The following is a 23,767-nucleotide window of genomic DNA, read 5'->3' as shown; positions in this document are numbered from 1 at the left end:
TGTGGTTAGCTGAGGTCCATGAGTGCACTTGTATGTCATGCCAGGGTGTGTACAGTACATTGTGGCCTTGTGTGTGTGTGTGTGTACACTATGGAGCTGATGTCTCTACTAGTCTCATCTGGCGGGATGATGCTAACGCCTCGGGCCGCTGGAGCTCCTCCAAAAATACCACAACCCTGCGCCGCCCCACACAATCGCTCGCCTCAGCACGATGCTAGAAACCAACGCTAATTTCACAACTCGAGGCAGCCAAATTCTAACTTAAAAGACTCCCCCTGCTTCATGTTTCTGATGACAGAGCCCGTGATGTATGCTCTCTTTTAAAAGGTGTAAAAACGAACACTGTTGTTATTTAATTGAGAGCCTGGGTGGAAGATTCATGAAGGCTACTGATGCCTTCGGGCTGCTCTGAGGCAGGTAGAGAACAACATTCAACCTCTCGCCTCGGCTGTGCTGAAGATTCTTGCAACATATGACAAGGAGCAAACACCGACACGACTCTGCATGCTTAGGACCACACAAACTTCACTTTCATACCACGGTGGTGAAAGCATAAAAGAAGAACACAAAGGTAAATTAAAGGGAGAACATCAAACAAAGGGTTAATAATTGATGAGGGTTGTTTCCCCCATGAGGATCGCACCTCACATGCAAAGTGTGAGTGGTGGCTAGAGCAACTTAGAGAAAAGGTTGAATATTTGCTGCTTTTTTTTTTTTGCCAATTTGCATCACCTACTTCTCTATACATTTATACTACATATTTATCCTCTTTTTTGATGTGTGAAATATGTTTACCTAATTTTGTATTAAATTCCTGCATTCATAATCTCCATTTTTGTGCAAGCTCATACATACATTACATGTGCATGTAAAATAATTATGAGGATGGAATATTAACTGCTTAGTTGAGTATATGTAACATGAATTAGCCAGGGTATGGTGGCTAGCGTAGAGTATACAGTAAGTGTTAACATTCATGCTCTAGCTAGCCCAAATAACTTGTTTAGAAAATAATTAAAAGGTGACTTTGGTATTTTTCAACCTGGACCATATTTTCCCATGTTTTTGTGTCTAAGTGACTAATAGGGACTACGATTTTTGAAATTGGTCCAGTATTGAGGGAGAACGCTGTAACCGGCAGCCACGAAACAAGCTGTGAGGGCAATTGAGCAGAGTTAATGTAATGTTACGTTCACTAAAAGTTCTTGTTTTTGCCACAGAGAGGCTCAGATTGCTATTACAAGTGTCTGACAACATTATGGAAAGGACCCTACAGAGAATTTTTTCTTACCTTTCTCTTGATCCGGTCTGTTTGTTATTGTGTCCAAGTCCCGCTCAAGGAGAAGTCTCGTTGTGAAATCTGAATATCCGTATACTTTGGCTCAAATAAATACATCAAATTCAAAAACCTTGCCCACATTGTGTAAATCTTCTTAATATTAAGCCATGACATTGAAAATCTTTTAGAGAACACTAAGCTACGCTTTCTGTACTCCAACACAACAAACTCTGCCCGGCCGACAATCACGATTCCTCCATGGATGTGTTCCACTATTCCACGGTTGTCTTTCGGCAACACGTCACCTCACCAGATTTCAGAACGAGACTTCTCCTTGAGCGAGATTCTTTCCATAATGTCAGACACTTATAATAACAATCAGAGCCTGTCATGGCAAAAACAAGCACGTTTAGTGGACGTAAATGACGCTGCCAGCTTGCCCCAACAGGATTACATTGCAGCCTGTGAGCAGCTGCCGTCTGCAGCGTTCTCCCTCAATACTGGACCAATTTCTGAAATTATTGTCGCTATTAGTCAGTTAGACACAAAAACATGGGAAACTAGGTTGAAAAATACTGAAGTTATCCTTTAATCTTCCTAAAATTGAGTCCTCCAAGCAACAATGAACATTCTTGAACTAAACATGAAAATGTCATAATTCATGATGATATCCAGTAGTACAACTAGGCTTAGCTGGAAAAAAAAAGGTGCACTTCAACACTGTGAGTGAGATGTTGCAAAGATACAGAAAATAGCTGTTCAAAACCTGCTGGCCTAAATTAAATTGCTTAAAGTTTTTTGATGTCTGGAAGGACAGTCTCTAGAGAATCTATTAAGCTGTGAGGCTGAGAGCAGCATAAAGTATTGGTTTTCCCATAATACATTTAGAACAGTGTGTCTGTGTACAAAGAAACATCCTACTTAGTATGGCAAACACAAGATGATGTGAGTTTTAACTACTAGAATAATATTAGTATAATCACGCTGCTTTGTTTTGATGTTGATATACATTAAAACACGCCTTATAGCCCAGCAGGAATGATGTGGGTGTTTACACAGTGATACTTTGGTAGCAGTTTCCCAGATAATTACATAAGAGACTTAGAGTGTGACCTTGCGCAAGGCCTGTTGCAGGGATCATAGGTCGTGCAGATTAACACGGGGATGTCTTACCCTCACTGAGCTCAGATCGGATTGAGCTTCAATATTCACAGTTGAGTGGAAGTATTGTGTCAGCAGTTTCACTGGATTTTCTTGGTTTGTGGACAATTTTTTAGTTCAATTAAAACACCATTTTTTCTTTTAAATTTTTGTAGGGTGTCAATTTGAATGATCACGTATTGGACAGCACTCTGCAAAGACTGCGTTTTTAATTAAAAGGATAAAAACAAACATCAAAAACAAACTGAATGGTAATATTTGGGAGGTGTGTTTTCAACTCACCACTCATTGGACTGTAGCGTGGGAGAGTCGTTCTGTGCGATGTGATATAAGGCACTCATGGCATTCATGTTGAACAAGGGTGGTTTGCGCTCCGCTAAAATAAGAAAAGATGGCAGATAAAGATGGAGAAGAGTGACGTTTCAGTGCCAACATTTTCAGAATCACCAATCAGCTTCTCCTTGAATGAGACAGATTCAAAGTCTCAAAAACATGCGGGAAGAAATGAGATGTATTTTTTTTGTCCTCCTGTTTCACAAATAATTTTAATCAACTTAAATCTGTTGAATTTTTTAATTTTAAGCGCCTATAAATGCATTATTTGACAAGCAGGTGGATGGATGCTCACCCAGTTCAATACAGGTGATCCCCAGGGACCAGATGTCCACCTTCCCCTCGTACTGACCCTCGTCCATGGCTAGGATCACTTCTGGGGCCATCCTGAGGACAGAGAGAGACGCACATGCAAATGCGCACACATGCATAGTTTATTAAGTATGGGGAAAAAAATCCATGAAAATGTTATAATCTGCTAAGCCTCTCAGAGCTTTTAAAGACTCTGGTATGCTGTGATAGCAGCTCAGTTTTAGGAAAATATGTGTTTCTGTAAACGTGGAGTGTGACTACTTGTGTGTGTGTGTGTGTGTGTGCTGTTGGCATTTAGCATCATGAGAGTTCATCACTGGTCCAGCTGTTTATGTGATGATTTCCTTCACCATCAAAGCTGCATGAAGTGTGTGAGTGAGTATTATGGTGGGTACGGTAGAGCTGATGATTTCTATATGAGTAAAAAAACAGAGGACATTACAGTAGCTTCTGTAACAATATCTAATGGATAGGTTCATGTCTCAGGACAGCTTAAGTCCTTTTCAGACTGGTGTGCAAGAGAGAGCGCCGTCACAGCTGGAGAACACGGTGGGTTGAAAACTCATCTAACTAAAATGGAAGAAGTCTCTGTCAGTCTGTCTGTCCTTCGAGTTTCTCGACAACTATTCATCCGATCAACTTCATACTCGGCGGGTGTATTGCTGAGGAACCAAAGAAGTACAGTGTCGAGTGTGAAGTTGTTTGGATGATTGGTTCTCGAGAAAGCTGCAAGCAGCAATACCAGAGGGCAGAGACCAAACAATCGGTCGAACGGGCACCGCACTAGTGATATGAATGAGGAAAAGTGTTGTGTCAATGGTGACCATCTTGAGTGGGAGGCACACCTCACTTCTCAAAGTGAATACTGTAATTAATTTTCTTATGAATTTCATCATTTATTCAGCCCTATCTCCTCAACATTATGTTCCCATACAGCGAAACTTGTTTTTTGTCATGGATTACGTTTGTTTTTGATATATCACAAATACGTTTGTTATGATAGTCCGTGTATAGAAATCCACTTAGGAAGGTGGTGTGGTCAAACAAACACCGGACTTTCGCCCAGGGGGGCGGTGTTTGTGTCCCGTGTGTAACTAAAAGTCGACGTTCATTTATTTTAATCATGATGTTTTTTAATAAACCTACCCAAGTAGTTTTTTTTGTCTCAACCTAACGAAAGTAGTTTTGTTGCGTTTTTTCTTTTTGTTTGAATTTACAACATTAACCACATATTTAAAATTGTTTAAAAGTGCGGCCGTAATCCGGGATCTCTTGTAACATAATTGAGAATGTAGTTTAGTTGTATGGGAACGTAATTTTGTAGGGTTGCATTTATTAGTATTACTAGGTCCGACCTAAAATTGCCATTATGACTTTTATGTAAAAGTGACCCAGGTGCTCATTCAGACATATAACCCCAGAAAAAATCCTATAATTTATGGAGGTTGTCAAAAAAAAAATAATCACTGACAGCACAGCATGAAGAACTCACACACTGCAAAAACAAACAAAGAAGCCATAAAAGCAGCTAACTTAGGCAAAACTGTTTATAATTTCTATTCAAAAGAAAGCACACACTAAAGAAATGCCCCAACAAAAATATGTCAGTTCACGTTGGTCCTCTCAGCACATGTAGTCCTGTGTGGTCTTCTGTGTGGTGCCCTACCATATGTGTCTGTCTTGTCTTATGTATACTGACCAGTAAGGTGTTCCCACAAAGGAGTTGGCAGGTGAGGCAATGGAGGCAGAGCCAAAGTCGGCCAGTTTGACCTGACCCAGCTCAGTCAGCAGGATGTTACCAGCTTTCACATCTCTGGATGGGGAGAGGGTAGTGAAGAGAGTGAGCATATATACTGTACTCTATGCATGGCAGCTGAGAGAAACCACATCAGTTCCAAGGATCTATTATGCATTATGCTTTTCCCTTAATCTTGACAAACTGCTCACTGGTTTGGTGTATTTATAGATATGAGTTCACTTTAATGGGTTTTCTGTCACTTTTCAAATTCTGCAATGAGACCTATAATGACACAGAACAGTAAAAATGATTCATATGGCACCATTGTTGGATGCTAATCATATTTGTCTGCCATAAAAGATAGATATTGTGGACACCAGTGAGACAGGAGGGCTGTTACCTCCTCACAGTGATGTAGAATGATGCAACCTAAGTACAGAGATATGGTTTTATGGCTTAATTAGCAATCGCTGCAATAAAGGGAGAGCATGAGCGTCTCTCATCTCATCTTAACTGTCTTATCATGTATTTGCTAAAGTCACTGTATGTTCCTGCTGGGAAATGTTTGGAGTTCGAAAGTAAACTCACCTGTGAATCATATTATGGGAATGTAGGTAAGCCAGTCCTAGCAAGGCACCATGGGTAATGGCAGCAATTTCCATCTCTTGCAGTGGTTTCTTATGAACTTTGGGAGAAATTAGTAGAGTGGAAATGAGTAGGAGCCCTCTAAAGACGTCACTTAATAATGAATAATAATGAACTGTAACAGTTCTGCACAAAGGCCTTCATAACAATAAAGCTAAAGTGCAGACCTCATGCATGATCAGAGTCTGGCATCCAAAACATCACAATTTTAGTAATAATAAAAACTATACCAATCTGTCCTGCTGATATAGCAGTGAGAAAGTACTCCCTTGACATCTACCATATGGATAGCATGTAAACAGTTGAGATATGGGCTCCTAAGCTGGCTCCCTGTGGACGGTTGCAGTAACAGAGAGATTACGTGCCAAGGCAAAAGGTCACTGCAGAACTAGGACTGAGACATTTCATAAAGTCCCAAAAACAGGCCAGGGCCAACTGTCATGACGGTGCATCTACGTCAATGACGGTTACACACATAGGTGCTTAAAATAGCACATTAGGTTCAGGTCAGAAATGCTTAGAGGGTGGACAGTTAAAGCTGAAGTCGGTAACTTTGAGCAAATATGATAAAAAGTTATTTTTATAAAATGGTCACTATATCCTGACAGTAGTGCATGTGACAGATAATCTGTGAAAAAAAAAAAATGTTCTCTGTGTCCTCCTGTGCTCCTAATGGAAAGGAAAACAACCAAACATCCGGCCAGTGAGCGGTGCTTTGTTTTGGTTCAAAGGTTTTCAACATGGTGGCTGGAGCGCAAACTTGCTCATTTTACAGCTTAACAGCACACCACAAGATGTTTCTGAAAACATTTGAGGCGAGAAATAGGGATTACAGTAACAGAATATTGATTCATATTTGATCAGCGCTGCCTAGTTTGACCATTTGATCGGAGTTCAAGAGCTTTGCGAGCAGTAATTGACAGCTGCCCAGAGACTGCTTGGCTCCAGCTCGGCTCTGATTGGTTGTTTTTGTGCGGGCCTGGCGGAAATTTGCAAATGCCATTAGGAGCACTAAGAGGAAGCAGAGGGACATTTTTTTTCCCCAGATTATCTTTCTCATGCACTAATGTGACTTTTTATTATATTTGCTCAAAGTTACCTAATGCAGCTTTAAAGAGAAAACTGAAAAATGTTCTTTGGTCTTTAGAAAAAGTAGTTAGATTATAGTCTTCCATCTGTATAAATCTTTTGATTTGTAAAATCACAAATCAGACCACATAACTATGCTAAATTCAGGTACGAGAGAGTAGACATTTACATTGTATTATCTTGCTCCAAGAACATTTATGGAGTACTTTGTTCCGTTTTATTTTTTGTTTTTTTAGTAAGGTTCACATGACTCAATGATGACAAATAGCCACAAGAAACAACCACAGAACATGAGGTTTTATGGGTTTTAAGAGGTAAATGCAGCCTCTTATAGCAGGCAGTTCCTCATGTCTAGAAAGTCTAGCAAAACCTCATGAACTAAGGTCATAGAGATAAACATCCTGATACATACAATAAAAAACTGTTTTATGTTTGCAAAAGTATAAACATGAGCGCACATTAAACATTAATAAATACACTTACCCTCTAGTAAATCTGATGCGGAGCCCAGGCAGTACTCCATCACCAGCTGAAACACAATACAGTTACAGCTGAATAACTGATCATTCACATGGTGTGCGCTCCATCATTAAAGGGGACATATTATGCTCATTTTCAGGTTCTTACTTGTATTTGGGGTTTCTACTAGATCATGTTTACATGTTTTAATGTTAAAACTGTCTGAATATACCTGTATCCACCCTCTGTCTGAAGCGCTCCGTTTTAGCGCCTGTCTCTTTCAGCCCCCCTCCTGAAAAAGCCCAGTCTGCTCTGATTGGTTTGTGAGAATAATATGGTGCACCTTTGCAAAGGTAGTTGTCAAGCTGTGGGTGATATATTCTAATGAGTCTGTATGTGACATGGAAAGGGGAGCCAAAATCTGAATGGCTTGTTGAATCAAATGTTTTCTGATCTAGACAGCTCACAAAAAACCTGACTGGGTTGTCTTATTTCACAGTTTGTGGGTTGGTAGACACTCCAGATACCAAAATGTATGTGCACAAGCACTGAAAAAGTGAGTTTTTCATGATAACCCCTTTTAAATATCCTAAATACAAAGCTTCAGATAACGTTTATGAATACTTGTGAAATATTTCTCTACTGCAAACTGATCACAATGTGATTTCTGCAACAGAGGTGGTACTGATTACAACATATGCAGATAAACAGTAGCAGGCAGTGAGAAAACATAGTCAGTAGGAGACGAGAAGAAATAAAGACAAAGAGGATGGGAAGAAAAAGATAAACAAACAATGTTGCAAGACTGAACCAAAGAGGGGAACTAGGACGAAGGGAGACGGATCCACTAACCCAGGCAGTGTTGTCTTTCAAGTAGCAGCCTTTGTACTCAATTGTGTTTGGGTGTCGCAGCTGTCCCAAAAACTTGACCTCCTTAATGATGTCCTGCCACTTCTGCCAAGAACAAAATCAGACACACAGATGGTTACACACTACAGGTACAATCGCAGTAAGTGGGCATTGCTGTGATTGCAGTGGCGCAGCTGGCCTCAGTGTTGTAACCACTTGAACAGGTATAATGGACTTTATACATCTGTTAACATTGTGTATATAGACAGAGAGAAACGTTTTTCAATAGCGCTGCACCATGATAAATGATAAACAGAGTAATAAAATGCAAAAATGTAAAAGCTAGCTCTCTGCTTACCAGAAGAGTTATTATAGCAACCGAAAGCCTCAGCTAGTTAGGAACATTCTCAAAATGTCATGGAAGAGGCCTAACATAAAACCATCACTCAAAGGTTTATAAAAAGAAGAAAGTTTACGAAACCACAGAGATGTGGCCTCGAGTTCAGCTGAAGCATAAGCTGTGATCACATAGGACGCCTTCTGAAATACGCCTGTGCCTAAACTTTCAGTGGTTGGCTTGAGGGAGGCACATGTTTTGTTCCAAACTTTGCATCTGGTGGTGAGTAATTATTTTGAATTATTTTCACATTCTTTTTTGTTCCTTTAGGGTTGCTAACCATCACAAATGAGAAATCTCACAGTCTCACAAGCTAGTGTCAAGCTTTGGGTGAATATCATTAGAGAATGACTTTTTTCATTTTGAGCTCTTTCTCTCACTGTTACTGGATTTGTGCCGTTATCTGACTGTGGGCTGAACACATGTCCACTTGACCTTGAGATATGTTTCAACCACCAAATTGTGGAGATGCCTTTACAGTGGCAGTGTGGTTTTGAAGGCAAAGTTTGGCATGTCTATTTTCTCCTGTGTGTGTGTGATAGTCTTTCTTACTTCGGTAGTCTGCTTGCCATTATAGGACATCTTTTTGATGGCCACCACCTCGTTGGAGTAAGAGTTACGTGCCTGGAGAAGAAAGCAGAGAGATTCAATTTGAAGTCTAAAATCTTGCAGACAACTCTCACAAACACACATACAGCAATCCTCTCACAAGACATCACAGTGTCCATAACACTTTATAAAAAGAGTATGGCATAAATAAATTAGTAACTGACACACATTGATGGAACACACTGGTTATATAATTGTCACATGTGACATGACTTTAGAACGATCCATATTGCTAAAAAATGTTAAATCTTTATACTTAGTTTCACACATTCTTACAAAATCATCACATGTAGTATTGTACTATGTACTAACAGCAGGGAAAAGATTATCCAAATTGAAAAGGAATGCGTTTTCATTGGACAGTAACTCCATAACACTTTACTTTAACTTTCCTATTTAGCATTTATAAGCACTATATAACATTTGAGAATACTACCATTCATTATCGGTTTATATACCAGCCTCCACTTATGGGTGCCCACAAATACATTAATACAAATTTAAATCGGTTTACAACTACATCATAGTGTGTTAAAAAGATATGTTCACAGTACGAGCGACAAAAGCGACAAAACATGGCCAAACATGACCAGCTACATTGTCGCCGTTGAAGTGTTGCTCAAACGCTCGTTGACGTAGTTATGTCATTAAATGGCACTGGGAACTGGCTAACGGTATTTTTTTTAGATGAAACGGAACAGGGTGAAGCAAAAACATATGATTTGCTGACGCTTCACAGCGTCATTGGAGCACTGAAAACAGTTGAAATCAGTTCAACTTTATTTTTAGCACGTAACGCCCGTCACGCAGTGACTAGTGTCGGGCATCAGTTTGTAGCTTCATGTCACCAGCTTCCATTGAAAATGACTTGTAGCCTGTTGCTGTCTTGCTCGTAGTGTGAACATAGCATTTATTAAATGTTTCTATACTTATGAATACTAAATAGCGAGTTGAAGTAAAGTGTTACCAACTCATGTAATGTCTTAGAGTCTTAAGGGTGATCCAGATGTGAGCCGGATAAATTCAGTGCATGCAAAACATCATAATGCCTGCACAAAGCAATACAGCTATAACAGAGCGATACGGCAGCAACAGATTCTCTCATTTGAATTTAAACACATTTCCGCCTGATCAAAGCACTCAACAACGTGATTAGGGCAAGCCTGCAGGTAAGTGATATGAGGTTGTTCTGCAGCTCCTGTTAGTGTTTGAGTTTGAGCACATCCACATGCCCATGCTAAACCCGTGGTGTTAACCTCAAAGGCATTTGGCCTTAGGAACAGCTACGCTGCAGCTCAGCCTAAGCCCTTATCTCTGCTTCATCCCACTTACAAATGAATGGGAATTTTATGTTGAGATTCAAATGGAATTACAGTAACAGCAGGCAACAGAGTATTCCCATTTCATTTTTTTTTTTTTTCAGATTCATTTGATCCCTATGATTGCCTGTCAGTTCATGCATAATAGCTGTTCCCTCTGGTGTAATGTATAGATAGATTGCTATAGAGAAGAGAGAAAAAAAATCATGTAACCCTGAAATATTGAAATACATTCAGGCTAATTGTCATTGCAAGAAGAGAGGGAGTGCATCAATAATTACAAGAGGCTAATTCATTCAACATACACTTTAGTGTTGTGTGTGCGTACTGGGCCTGCATACCCAGCAGGGGGAATTCCCCTTGTTCTCTTCTATAATGGAGTTCCTCCTTAATCTTAACATGCATACAATATGGATGTACGTACAATTACATATATTTCTTTGACTATGCATGCATACAGTAATAACCAAGAGAATATGCACGCATTTACAAAAGGAAACACTGTGCCACTGTATATTACCTTTCCTCTTCTATCATGCACTTAACCTGCTGCAGCTATCTTTTACAATACTAGTTCTGCAGACATTTACTTCTTAAATGTTAGACAATACAACTAGATAGCAGTATTGTAAAGCACAGCTTATTGTTATTGTTTTGTCATCATAATGTGATATTTGCTACATGTATCCTCCTGAATATGTTAGCAGATCAGTCGTTTTAGAATCTAAACATTGAAGAAAATGTGTATTTTTTAGACTACTTTCACTACAGCTGCTCTGGCTAACAGCTAAAGCTAGCAGTGTACCAGTTGTAATGCAGACAGCATAAGTGTGTCAGTGAGCACATCAGGGCCGGATTTAGACACACAGGCCTGTTAGCCAGACGGACATGGGCACCAGGGTTACTGGTGATGTATTGGGGCTGTGTGTGTGTGTGTGTGTGTGTGTGTGTGTGTGTGTGTATATGTGTGTGTAAATGACATGGGATAGAAGAGGATGGTAAAGCCCTGCCAGCGAAGAAAATCCTGCCCCACTATCGACAGCTTCTGTTTTTCTATACCAAGAAAACAGCTGTCTTAGGAGGGAGGGGAGGCTTATCGCCCCCAGCCCTGCATCTGGAGGAGAGGAGGAGAGGAGAGGAGAGGAGCTGACGAAGAAAGGAGAGGAGAGGAGAGGAGAGGAGAGGAGAGGAGAGGAGAGGAGAGGAGATGAGAGGAGAGGAGAGGAGAGGAGAGAGATGCGGTATGCTTTCAACCCCTCCTCCTCCAAGCAGCTTTAGAATCAAAGGCTTGATGAGTAATTAGTGATGATGAGATTAATAAGAAAGGCTATAGAGAAAGTGCTGAGAGGGAATCAGTCTCTACTTAATTGCATTCAAAGAGCTGTAATGTAGCAGGCTACACTTACAACATGTGTACATATCAATGAATCGATAAGGGGTGAGTTGCTCATAAATAAATCAAAGCGATACTCGTGTATTAATAATCGCCACGTAGTAAAGGGCTATGAGTGCCTTGCTTAATGGTGGTATTAAGTATCTTAAATAGTCCAGCACTTCATTCACATGCTGTCTTTCTTAAAAGGGGTAGTTCGGGTGTTTTGAAGTAAGGTTGTAGGAGTTACTTATCTACAGTCAGTGTATTACCTACTGTAGATGACGGTCAGCACGCCCCCAGCTTGTAGAAACAGACAGGAGTTACCGCACAGAGCCAAAGCAATGTACCGCTGTGGACGTGGCCGGTAGAAACATTTATTTTAGCCACCTAAAATAAATGGCCTAAACAAATAAATAGCAGTTTAAATGTACGCTATATTTAGAATATTTTCGCCGGTTTACCTTGCTGTGAGACAGCTATACAGTCTATGTTTATGATGGGGAACTGATACCGACATCTATGTTCTTGCCAAAGCCACCAGACTCCATTGAAAAAAAACTGTGATTTTAATTAGTTTGTGCTATTGTGTGACTTTGGTTAATTTGGATTCACCAAAGTCACACTATAACACAAACAAACTAACCCATCAAGACAACGGTAGACCAGCAACCCCCGTGTTCTGCGAAGTAAAATTACAGTTTTTTTCCAATGGAGTCTGGTGACTTTGAAGAGAGCATAGATGGATACAACGGCTTCAGTTCCGTTGGAAAGGGCTGTCTGATGTCAAGGTAAAACAGTGAAAATATTCAAAAATTTAGCGTACACCTTAAACTTTCTTTTATGTGGCTAAAATACTAATATTTTGCTGCCGGTCCTGTCCACAGCAGTACATTGCTTTGGTTCTGTGTGGTAACTCCTCTCTGTTTCTCTTAGCTGGGGGGGTACTGACCACCCCACTTCAAAACACCCAAAATATCCCTTTAACTATGTACTTCAAGCTAAATTGACAGAATTCCACCTCTACATCTTTGTTGTTTTACTCCCACAAGCACATAACTTTCAAAACATTTCAATGCCTTCAAGGTCCGGTCATATTCAATTAATAAACTTTGAGACAAAACTGTCTGAACAGACTTGCAATGCCGTCTAATGGTGTTGAATATGACTGAGTGAGACTCAAAACAAAAAGATGTGGTCGATACAGAAAAATAAATACAATATCCTTTATGGAGCGGTTAAATTCCAGTCTAGATGAAGTCCTTTAATCCGGGTTCAAAACTCTCTCAAGAACCTTCATGGCTTGTGAAAGTACACAAAACCTGAATTGGTACTTACAAAGTAGACGGCCCCAAAGCTGCCATGTCCGATCTCGTGCAGGTCACAGAAGACATCTTCGGGGTCATCTTTGAAGAAGAGGTCAGCCAGCTCGGGGTCCTTCGGTACTCCTTTCCGTGTGGATGACGGCATTATGGGCTGGACATGAGCTAGGCACCGGGGACGACGCTCACATACACACTAGTGCTGCTGCTGCCGCCACCAGATGTCCACGACGGGCCCGGCATTGGCCAGCTAGACCTGGGAAACAGAAAGGACAAGATTGTGACATTTGTTTCCTTCAGGCTAAGCAGATTCTCTTCACTTTAACACTAAGCTGTTGCCAGAAAACATATCACGTCCTGTGTGGAAGAGAATTTTTACCTGACCCGAGTAAGTTAGTATTAAAACTTAGAAACAGCGTGCAGAGTGAATTACTATTTATATAATCAGTGTTATATTAATTGTTAATAGAGTGCTACAGGAATGAGTCCTAAAACCCGAAAATGAGTTAACATTTTAGCACTTCCGTTTCCCTCGTCTGGAAGTCAATGGGTTTTTAGTTAGATGGCTGAAAAAAGGTCTGTGGTTAACACAAGCTGAAGAGATTTTAATGTTTAGTTCTACTATATAAAATACATCATTTAATATCCCTCTCGTGAATTTTGAAGCTTTTATGTGTCTTAAAAAAGGTGGTTGCTAACAAGTGGCTACACAAGACTACTAAACGTCATCACGGAGACTCGTCCGCCTTTACGGCTTCGTTGTGTATACTCGTGCTCAAACGACCGTGGTGTAGTTCGTTTATAGCCTAACGTTAACTTTTTACTTCTGGTGATTGCATTTACACTTCAAAAATTGTAAAAGTGGTGTTCATTTGTGGAAATTAACATGTAAGCATCATAAACGTTTGTTTGCCACATAGCTTATTTTCTGCAATAATCAAAAAACCCAATGTAAAAATCCCATTGGCTTTTTGTCAAGGGAACACAGGGTGATGCTAACTTTCTAGTTGGCATACAAAAATACGTCATCCCTGGAGCACTCTATATGTAGTTAATGTTAAGTACACAAGATGATACCTGGGAACATCCAGACACTGTTTGATCTAATGTTACTTCACAGCCCCTTCGAAGAATATCCACATTCATGTGTGTGTGTGCCTTTCTATTTGTGTGTTTACATTTGTGCGTCTCATGGACAGCTGATAAGACAAGAAAAAAGGCAGTCATATGATGACGGCTAGCTGTCTAGTCCTGCTGCTCATCCAAGTCACAGTCACGCTTGCTCACGTAAACATGCGCGCACACACACACACACACACACACAACACCCTTGACAGCTGAAGCTGAGTCACTGATGCATCATTTTCCACACATGCACACGGTGTAACAGTTGCCCGTGTGCGTGTAGACACACACACTAATGCTAAATGTTTTGTATCACAAGGCTGCAGCCAGGCCGTCAAGCGTGTACGCATCCTGGACACCCTGCTCCAGTTAGCTTCGCTGCACATGCATCACATACACATGCACAGAGTCGCACGCTATATCTCCCTTTCTCTCTCTTTTTCCATCTACCATGAAATCTCTGTGCACATTGGCCAGATGCAGCAAGCAAATCTGGCTCCAAAGGCCAGCCCCACACAGAGCGAGCTGACATACAGGCAGAGGCAGCAAGACACACAGGCGCACAGGCCAAGACACTAAGCATCAGCATCATCCTAATCCTCTGCTCTTAAAGGGATCTAAGCCATCACACCCACTCCAAAAATATCAGTCTTAAAAGGCAAAATCCTGTGCCCTCTGTTCCATGGCACCAGATGTATAACGATGGCAGCCTCAAAGCTTTGGGGGGATTATTTTAGGTATGGGATTCTAAGGCTGAACTACTGAGAAACATGAATTATGGCCCGAGTAAAAAATTGCTCCCCCAATCTAAATGTGATGGTTATATTTTGATATCTGCACATCGCATTATGTTTGGTAAAATCCAACCAATTACATGTTCCCAGTGTTTTGTTTTGTTTTAAATAAACTTTACCAAGGAGTTGTAAAGTACGCGGTGTGGACAATAGCCAAGTGTGGTCTTATCAGAGGCAAAGTCTCTCCCCTTCCGGTGGACCACCATGGGACCTTATTTTGGAAAAAATGCGAGATGAGAGATGTAGATCACTGAGCGGTTTCACACAAAAATAAGTGATGCTACGACAAACTTGCAAAATTATCTTTTAAATTGACAAACATCATATGTGTTGAAGGCCTACATCAAGACATGCTGGTTATTTGTTACCCTGTGAAGTTGAGGGGAAGACATGGGTGATCATTTAACTTATAGCTTTGGAAAATACTGATTCCAAAATCTTTGTGATGGCAGTGAGGGGGTGATGAGCATCAAGGTTGTGACTATATAATCAGGGATTTATTTCTTTTCATATCAGCTATCCCTACAGCATGTGAAAGCAGTGTGTTGGCCAAGTAAACGTCAACAAGAACACACATGCTGGGTCTTGTAACCTTAAGGTCTCCTGAGGCATCATGTCAACCTGCTTCCAACTACAAAGATGCTATAACATAACATCTCAGCATAGGGAATGGCAGCCGGCTGTACTGTAGCTTGACTAAAGTCAATTTCATGGCTTTGATTTCTCTCTAAGAACATGCTTAGAAACCACCAACCCGGTTGCCATATTTACAACAGGCATGGTTTCAGTTTACCCGCTTACATAATGTGAAAGATCACATATACAAGCTTACATGCTTATTGCCTTAAGGCATCTCCTGGTCACCCAGGCGTTTTTGAGAAGCATTACGCCTTCAGCTGAGACCTCCACGCCTGTGATAGAGGTGTGACGAATGATAAATGAACTGTAGAGTACAGCATATCAATGTAACAGTATGCATACAACCTGTAGGTTGCAGGTATGTGTATATACGATTCATTAGGGCTGGGACGATACACCTATCTCCCGATTCAATACTGCCTCGATACTTGGGTGCCGACTTGATATGTATTACGATTTATTGCGATTTGTTAACTTTTTCAACACTTGATCATGGGAAAAAGTTGAATCATACACTTACATACACTGGTATCTGATCAATGGACTTTTTTTTAGCACTGAAAGTTTGTTTGTTTACATAGTACCTATCCAATTATTATTGGCCTTGCAAGAACACCATGGAGTGTCTCTATTTGTATGTGTGTGGATATTTATGCCTACGTCTTTGAGTATTTTGTGTGCTTGTGTGTGTATTTCACTGTGTGTTCTCTATCTGTTTACCTACAATTTGAACTTGTGTGTGACCGCGTGTGTTTAGTGAATCTGTGTATGTGTCTGTGTGTCTCCCGGTTGCATCAGCGCTGTCTGTCTCTCATCTCTCCAGATAGCTACCTGTACTGAAATAAAGTCTGACACAACCCCCATCTCAACCCTCTCCCACGCACACACATCTTGCGCTAATATAAAATGAGACAAGAGGGAAAAGGTTAGAAAATAATAGAGAAAAATAAAAAAAATGTAGAAAGATGGTTTCGACAGACACACAGATAGATACTGAGAGTAAGTTTTTACCCCATGTGAAGGAGCTTTGAAAGCAGATCTAAACCACAATGATGGAAGGAGTCAGCAGATGAGTAAAAGACAGATAAAAATGGAGCAAATGAACACTGATGTCATGTGATTACTCTGGAGGCTCTGCACACCTCCCTCTCACCCTCTTTTTCACTCTTCCTCCTCCTCCTCTTCCTCTTCTAAGATGTGTGAAGTGATGCAACGTGGCAACAACAGGTTGTAACACGGGGGGCTTGGTAAAGCTGTCACTAGTCCGGCAAAGCTTGGTGTTTGGACCGGTCGCTGCGTGTGCGTGTGTACGTGAGAGTGTGTGTGTGTTTGTGTGTGTGGTTACTGGGGATCTATGAATGGTATTGTGCTGAGAGAGAGCTGATTAGTCAAATGGCTTAGACAGATTTAACGCTTGCTGTGTGTGACTGTGTGAGTGTGAATTCTTTACTACATGTGCACTACTACACACGACTGCATGACACTGTACTTATGTGTAGGTGTGCATTAGTGTGCCTTGCATGCACGCACTGCTGTTTGAGTGAGTAAATGAGATGACATGTGTGTGGGTTACTGTGGGGGTGGGTAATGGTGCTAAAAGATTTGCTATACACAGTAAACTATATATCATAAAAACTAAATTATATGTAAAAGAGATTATACGGTTTATGATAATCTGGCCTGGATCACACACACACACACACACACACACACACACACACACACACACACACACACACACACACACCTCTGAATTCAGCATTTTGTGAAGGGCAATACAAAGAAATGCAATCTAAATGGACACATGATCTATAATTAAATTTTTCCGATATAGTTGTATCTGAACATGAACACATGCTGTGGGCCAACGTTCAACATGCATACACAAGAAACACACAAACAAACAAATAAACAAATCCTGTACACCCTCCCACCCCCAGGGCCCCTGTTGGTACGGTTATGACTAATTGATGTACCAACATGTTGTTGCAGGACTAAGTCCATCAGGCTGGTGGATATGGCTCTATATATGTGCTGCCACAGACATATTTAAATGGGCCATCCCATTGTGTACACTTGGCCAATTATATGCAAGAATATTAAATATACACCGTAGAAAATGTTGCAGAAATGTAAAGTCAGTCACCAGTATGGATTTTGTTTGATTATTTTCATTGTTGATTAATCTGACGATTATTTTCTTGATTAATCGATCAGTTGTTTGGTCTATAAATGTCAGAAAATGGTGAAAAATGTTGATCAGTGTTTCCCAAAGCCCAAGATGACGTCCTCAAATGTCTTGTTTCATCTACAATTCAAAGATATTCAGTTTGCTGTAATAGAGGAGTAAAGAAACTAGAAAATATTCACATTTAAGAAGCTGGAATCAGAGAATTTTGACTTTTTTTTTTTTTTAAATTACTCCAACAGATTAATCAATTATCAACATAGTTGGCGATTAATTCAATTGTTGACAAATAATTGATTAATCGATTCATCATTGCAGCTCTAAAATGTAGACGGAAGACAGAAATCGCTTCAGACAGAGCCACAGTCTGATAGTGAGCTGAAAAACATTTAGTTTTGGAGAACAAAAGCGAAACTGTCCACAACATTTTTGAACTGAATCCATGTCAACCACGACTTCCAAGTCCTGCAAAAACATTTGTCCAAGTCAATTTTTAGACACAACTTGTTAAAATAATCGACGGTTGTGATTCCTGTACAATTTTAGCGTTGAAAAACAATCCTATGCTTTTCTTTTAAATTAATTTAAGGTGCAGTAAAATACTGAGAGGATTTAGACCGAGATTCTTGCAAATAATGCAGGGATGGTTGAATTTGCATTCATTCCTGCAAGTGCAAGATCACAGGAATTAACAGGTCATACAAGACAGAAAAGAGGATAATATCAGATGACATTATTGCATATGTGGACAATATGGATGCATGAAGACATCCCTTCACTGATTGAGATGTGTAAGATTGAGTTTGATAGAAAACAACTTTACAGACACACCAAGTTTCCTCTGTGTGGATTCATCTAATTCTCCCTCCTATCTTATCCTACATGAGTTCCTTCAGTCTGGCTTCTTCTATAACACTTTCACACTCTTTGATCATTTTGTATTAAAAAGAAAAGCTTTGACAAGGAAGAAAATGTGATTTTCTTATCAGTCTCCTGGGTTTGCCGGTATCTAAACTCTTGTGAGAGTGCAAGTGAAGAGCATTCTTCTGAATTTGTATCTGCACGAAAAAATATATTTGCTCCATTACACCAGTGAGAGCACACGAGTGTCCATATGTGTGTGTCAGTTCATAAGTGTGCGTGTGTATAGCCAGGGGGGGTTTAGCGGCTTACTGGCCCCCCTACCGGCTTTAGGCAGGAACAGGAATTAGGCAGACTGTGGGAATTCTTACTGGGATTAAAATCACCAGCTCTAATCAGAAACGGAAAAAAAAAGAACTGGTAAATCCACTAAATTGTGCGTTGAGACATAGTGTGAGGGCAGTATGGGTGTAAGAGAGAAAGAAGAAGAATTACGTAATGATTCAGTTCTCGTCTCATCATGACATTATAGAGAGCAGCTTTGGAGTTGTGTGTGTTTGTGTGTGAAGGTGCACATGTATGTATGAGTGAGCAAGAAAGCCTGGATCATACACACACAGAAAAAAATAAAAATCACTGTACTTCAATAATCCTGTCTAATAAAAACCTAAAGACTGCCAGAAGATAGCAAGAGCTTTACATCTCAACAGAGTGCACGGTCCCTGGGGAGTACTGCATGCGTGTGTGTGACGTGTACCTGCGTGTGTGTGCATGCCTCCTGCATGACATTAAATGGGTCAACCTCGTTATGAATAATATAGAAGCCTATTTAAATGCACAATGCCGGGTCGCATGGTGATGACAAGCCAATTTAAAAGGACCAAATGTGATACGGTTGTTTCTTATCAATGGAAAATCTGAAGTGGCTGTTCCTCCCGTGAGTCAATGCACATTGTGTGGATGCATAGATAGGGAATAGGTATCCATGTATGCATACTAGGGCAGTCATAGTTAAAAGGATAACGTGTTAATGCAAATTCCTTTAAACGCCACTAATTTCTTTAATGCATTAACGCAACTTGCAATTTTTAGGCAGTAACAGGTTCAGTTTTACAGCTAGAGTGAAGATACTTGCATCATATGAAACAAAAAAACTTAAGGAATCCATTGGTACCAACCATGTCATACTAGCTTCAAACCCAAATTGCTCCCCTGTACCACACCTGATCCCCCACAGGCTCTTTTCCCACTCAGGGTGTGAGTCAGCAGCAAGACTTGCCCACAGCACAGAATGTACACACGCTCGCCTGACTTCCTGCTGAATCCAATGATTGGTGTTGGCTCAGTGTGCGATGAGGACAAGTTGACAGAAGGATTTACATTATTACCCAATTCACAAAAGACTCCAAACCACAGACAAACCTCCGGCTTCCTTCAATCACTACAGCTTAAAGATGCATGAGCAAGACAACTTTCTATGAAATATTTAAGCAAAACATTTCAAAACTAAATAAAGCAAAAACAGGAAAGTGGTTTTCAAAAAAAAAATCTGCATTCCAAGGCTACCATTGTCCCCCACATTCAACTTCATATAATATTTAATTTCTAGTCATTGAACAAACACGATGACTGTCTTTACCTGGCTTAAAGAAATTAAGAGTTTGCAGCTACAAATTGCAAATGTAGAGTCTAACATGAACAATCAAACACGTACAACTGGTCCGGGCTAGCAGGCTTTCCGTTTAAAGTATCCAACAATGTGTTTTTCCGCATGCTGCCAACAAGCAACCTCAAATAGTTATGTTGCAGCAATCCCCACACACAGGAATTCACATGTGCATGCATGCACCCACACACACAGGCAACTTGAGATGGTACAGTATAGGCCAAAGAAACTTTGCCTCCTTCCAGACTCAGCTTTAATACAGTGTGACAGAGGGTTGGTTAGCTGTTATGTACATCAGAGAGCCGGCAGGGCAGCGAGCTTTCATTACGAGGCGAACAAGACCCAGTTTACAGTCGGCTGATGCCTGTGCTGGCATGAAGAGGAAGGGGATTTTGACACACACATACACACAAATGCCTTTACCGTACAAAGAGTGAAACCGGATGAAATGCTGAACTCAATGAGACAAGCGTGAGTTAGTCTGTTGGATGCTTGCAACAATCTGCTTACGAGATAAATCACCTGTATAGCATGTCAGACAGTTTGCTTAGGTAATTTATTTGCATGCTGGAAGTTGCAATAAGATTAAAGACATTGGTTAAAAAAAAACATAATGTGAGGAACAGAACAGGAAGGAAGGAACAGATGTGACATTGCATGATGAGGTGGCCTGATATAGAAAAATAACAGACCAGACAGAGAGAGATGTGTATAACCTACCTGTAGGAAATGTATGAAGGGTGTTTCAGACCAGCCTCTGTCTCCCTCTCTTTCCTTCTCTTTAGTTTAAGTCCAGAGTTGACTTCTTGCCGACTTTCCTCATGACTGGATTAATACTGCACCTGAGGTAAGAGAGAGGGAAAAACAAAAGAAGCATTAGATGGTTGGATAAAGAGTACATTTAAGTTAAATACATTAGAAAACTGTGGCTGTCATAATGTGACTTGAACTTAAATGATAAGAGGATAAAAGAACAATAATCAGCAAGTATTTTGATAATCAATTATGCATTATTTACAATTTTCTCACATTTTATACACAAATCAATTCTTAGGGTGCTTTCACAAGCCAACATTTAGTCCGCTTTGATGGAACTCTGGTGCGGTTTGTTTGGGCAGTTGTGAACGCAGTAATCGTACTCTGGTGCAGACCGAAATAACCGTGAACGCTTGTAAGAGGTGGTCTCGGACCGTTTCCAAGCGAACCAAAACGCAGGCTGCCTGTGCGGGCATTTGATGAGATGGACACAGGTAAACGACAGGTTGACATGAGTGGGAGAGGACTGACCTGGACTTCTGCAGAAAACATACAGAATATGCTAAATAAAGTCCACAAAAATAATGACGTTTACAAAGTCATTCGAGGTAAACTGGAGGAGAAGGGATTTGTGCGCAGTCGATCAGTGTGAAAAACTTCGACAGCATCAAAGTCTGAAATTCCCAGCATAGAAGTGGTATCTCTTGAGATGAAAATGATAAATTTGCTCCTTTATACACGCACCTCGGCAAATGTATTTTTTATATTTGGTTGATTTGTGCGCTGTGAAACCGAACCAGACTGAATCAAACCAAAATTATCAATTTCACATCTGATTCAGACTAGCTAAATGGACTATGGCATGTGAAAGCGCCCTTAGATTAATTGAGAAACTAATAAAATATAAAAAAATCATCATGAAAATCATCATTAGTTGCAGCCCTAAATGTGACTATTATTCGTCACCCTCTAGTGCAACTTCTGCGAATATCGAAATGCCAAAACAAAGTTTGTTCTTCCTTCTTTTTTGTCTCTTCTAATTGCCTTTTTACTGAAATATTATCAAACACAAGACCATTACTGAAAAGACTAGCATCAGCTACAAGAATCTGCACTGCAATTAATACAATTTATATCATGTGCCACCGGGTCATATTTTATAAGATTTTTGCAGGATTGCTTTAAAGCACAATGAGTTGCTGCTTTACAGTGCAAACTGAGGAAAAGCTTTAAAATTTCCTTACAATAGCAGATGGTGGAATGACTCAACAGCCAATGAAAATCTCTTTAATGACTGTCAGTTATTATCCTCTCAACAACTCCAGGATACACAGCAATGATCCTTTCTTTTATCAGCTTCGGAAAGACGACAGTACAACCTCCACAACAGAAAGTTTAGAGGCATGAAGTTTCAAATCTTAGAAATATTACCACTAACAGTATCACTAATATAAGGTTGTCAACTATCTCAGGTGGTAATAATACATTGTACATGGCACTGATGTCTTAAAATGCTGCAAGTATCACTTTATTTAGTACAGGATAGTGAGGTCCGCTTCATGTTAACTGATTTACCACACCTGCTTGTCCATATTCAGGGTCATAGCAGGGAGCATAATGTCTATCCCAGAATGCATTGGGCAGACGGTACCTCAAACTAAATGTCTTGGCATTTTATACAAGGAAAGCGCCTCCTGTTTACAGCCGCACGTATCCTCTTTCTTCCTCTTTCAAATACTCGAGTTCAAGGACGCTACGCAGAGCGCCGTGGACAAACACAAGCATTCACACGCACACACACACCCACAAGCAAGAACAAATTCAATATTTTGCTTTCTCCCACACATACACATCAAAAAATGTGAGCGAGTTGTCCTGACAGCAGAGCGCTGTGAGCTACTGGACTGTGTGTCGTTTTGACAAGCAGGTGGGGCAGCATCCACAACAACCACAGCCCTCATTTACAAGACCAGCACACAATAAAACCAACTGTTGTCCACAAGCAGCCAGACAAACAGGAAATGCAGTAGATCCATTGTTCAGTCCATAAATGACCCCGTGACCTTTGCTTTGTGACACTTAATTCCTGATTGGAATCAAACTGGAATGACTCATTTCTTCTTCTCCTCAATTTTTTCACCCTCCCCTCGTCTTATTGGTTTCACCCCCCCAACCTCCTCCTCTCTCTTTTTGATCATGCCGAGCGGCAGATTGGGTGCTCAGAGGAGCTGCATTCAATAATAAAAGAAGGAGAGAGGATGGAGGGATGAGAGAAGAAGGATAAAAATGTATTGTGCCCCTTCTGAGTGTCCCTGAATGATTTATAACACAAACTGACGCTTGCATGAGCCTCTGGGGAAGTTGTTGCTGCACTTCTCCTCCTCCTCCTCCTCGTCGCTCCCTCCACCCTGCTTGGCATTTGTGACCAACCAACAAGCGAGTGATATAGATAGATGGATAGAAAGAGTGAGGAACAATGCAAGGGCAGGAGTGTGTCTTTTACTCGATTCCATCTTAAAGAGGCCTTTAACTGTATCTTATTTAAAAGATAAGATCTGAACACATACTACTTTTAGGGCTGCAACTAGCGATTCTTTTCATTCTCAATTAATCTGCCAATTATTTTCTTGATTAGTAGATTAGTTTTTTGTCAGTAAATAGTGAAAAAGGCCCAGCACAAGTTTCCAGAACGCATTGTGACATCCTCAAATGTCTTGTTTTGTCAGACAGTACAAACCCAAAGATATCGGGTTTAAAATTATATAATACAGAAAAAAGCAGCAAATCCTCATATTGGAGAAGGTGGGATCACAGAACGTTCTGCATTTTTGCTTGAAAAACAGCAATTAATTGG

At 40.4% G+C, this 23,767-nt stretch overlaps 1 protein-coding gene across 6 annotated transcripts in view; it reads right to left on the bottom strand.

Moving 5' to 3' along the window:
- taok3a (TAO kinase 3a) overlaps nucleotides 1–23,767 on the bottom strand; it is a 79,443-nt gene that overhangs the window by 29,065 nt on the left and 26,611 nt on the right. For 4 of the 6 annotated variants that reach the window (XM_074638966.1, XM_074638962.1, XM_074638963.1 and 1 more), the window contains exons 2-10: nucleotides 20,878–20,999; nucleotides 12,901–13,140; nucleotides 8,815–8,886; nucleotides 7,869–7,970; nucleotides 7,041–7,086; nucleotides 5,412–5,508; nucleotides 4,785–4,898; nucleotides 3,069–3,160; nucleotides 2,723–2,816 (exon numbers count right to left, since the gene is read on the bottom strand). In XM_074638966.1, the coding sequence (XP_074495067.1) occupies nucleotides 2,723–2,816; nucleotides 3,069–3,160; nucleotides 4,785–4,898; nucleotides 5,412–5,508; nucleotides 7,041–7,086; nucleotides 7,869–7,970; nucleotides 8,815–8,886; nucleotides 12,901–13,032 (749 nt within the window). In that variant the 5' untranslated portion in view covers nucleotides 13,033–13,140; nucleotides 20,878–20,999. Of the gene's footprint in view, nucleotides 1–2,722; nucleotides 2,817–3,068; nucleotides 3,161–4,784; nucleotides 4,899–5,411; nucleotides 5,509–7,040; nucleotides 7,087–7,184; nucleotides 7,207–7,248; nucleotides 7,328–7,868; nucleotides 7,971–8,814; nucleotides 8,887–12,900; nucleotides 13,141–20,877; nucleotides 21,000–23,767 lie in introns of those variants that run through there. The other 2 variants (XM_074638967.1, XM_074638968.1) reach the window with 2 other exon arrangements.

The sequence above is a fragment of the Sebastes fasciatus genome, chromosome 6 (genome assembly GCF_043250625.1).
Source record: "Sebastes fasciatus isolate fSebFas1 chromosome 6, fSebFas1.pri, whole genome shotgun sequence".
Classification (NCBI taxonomy): domain Eukaryota; kingdom Metazoa; phylum Chordata; class Actinopteri; order Perciformes; family Sebastidae; genus Sebastes; species Sebastes fasciatus.
Note: the sequence above shows the minus strand (reverse complement) of the source record. Positions and strands in the feature narration are given on the sequence as shown.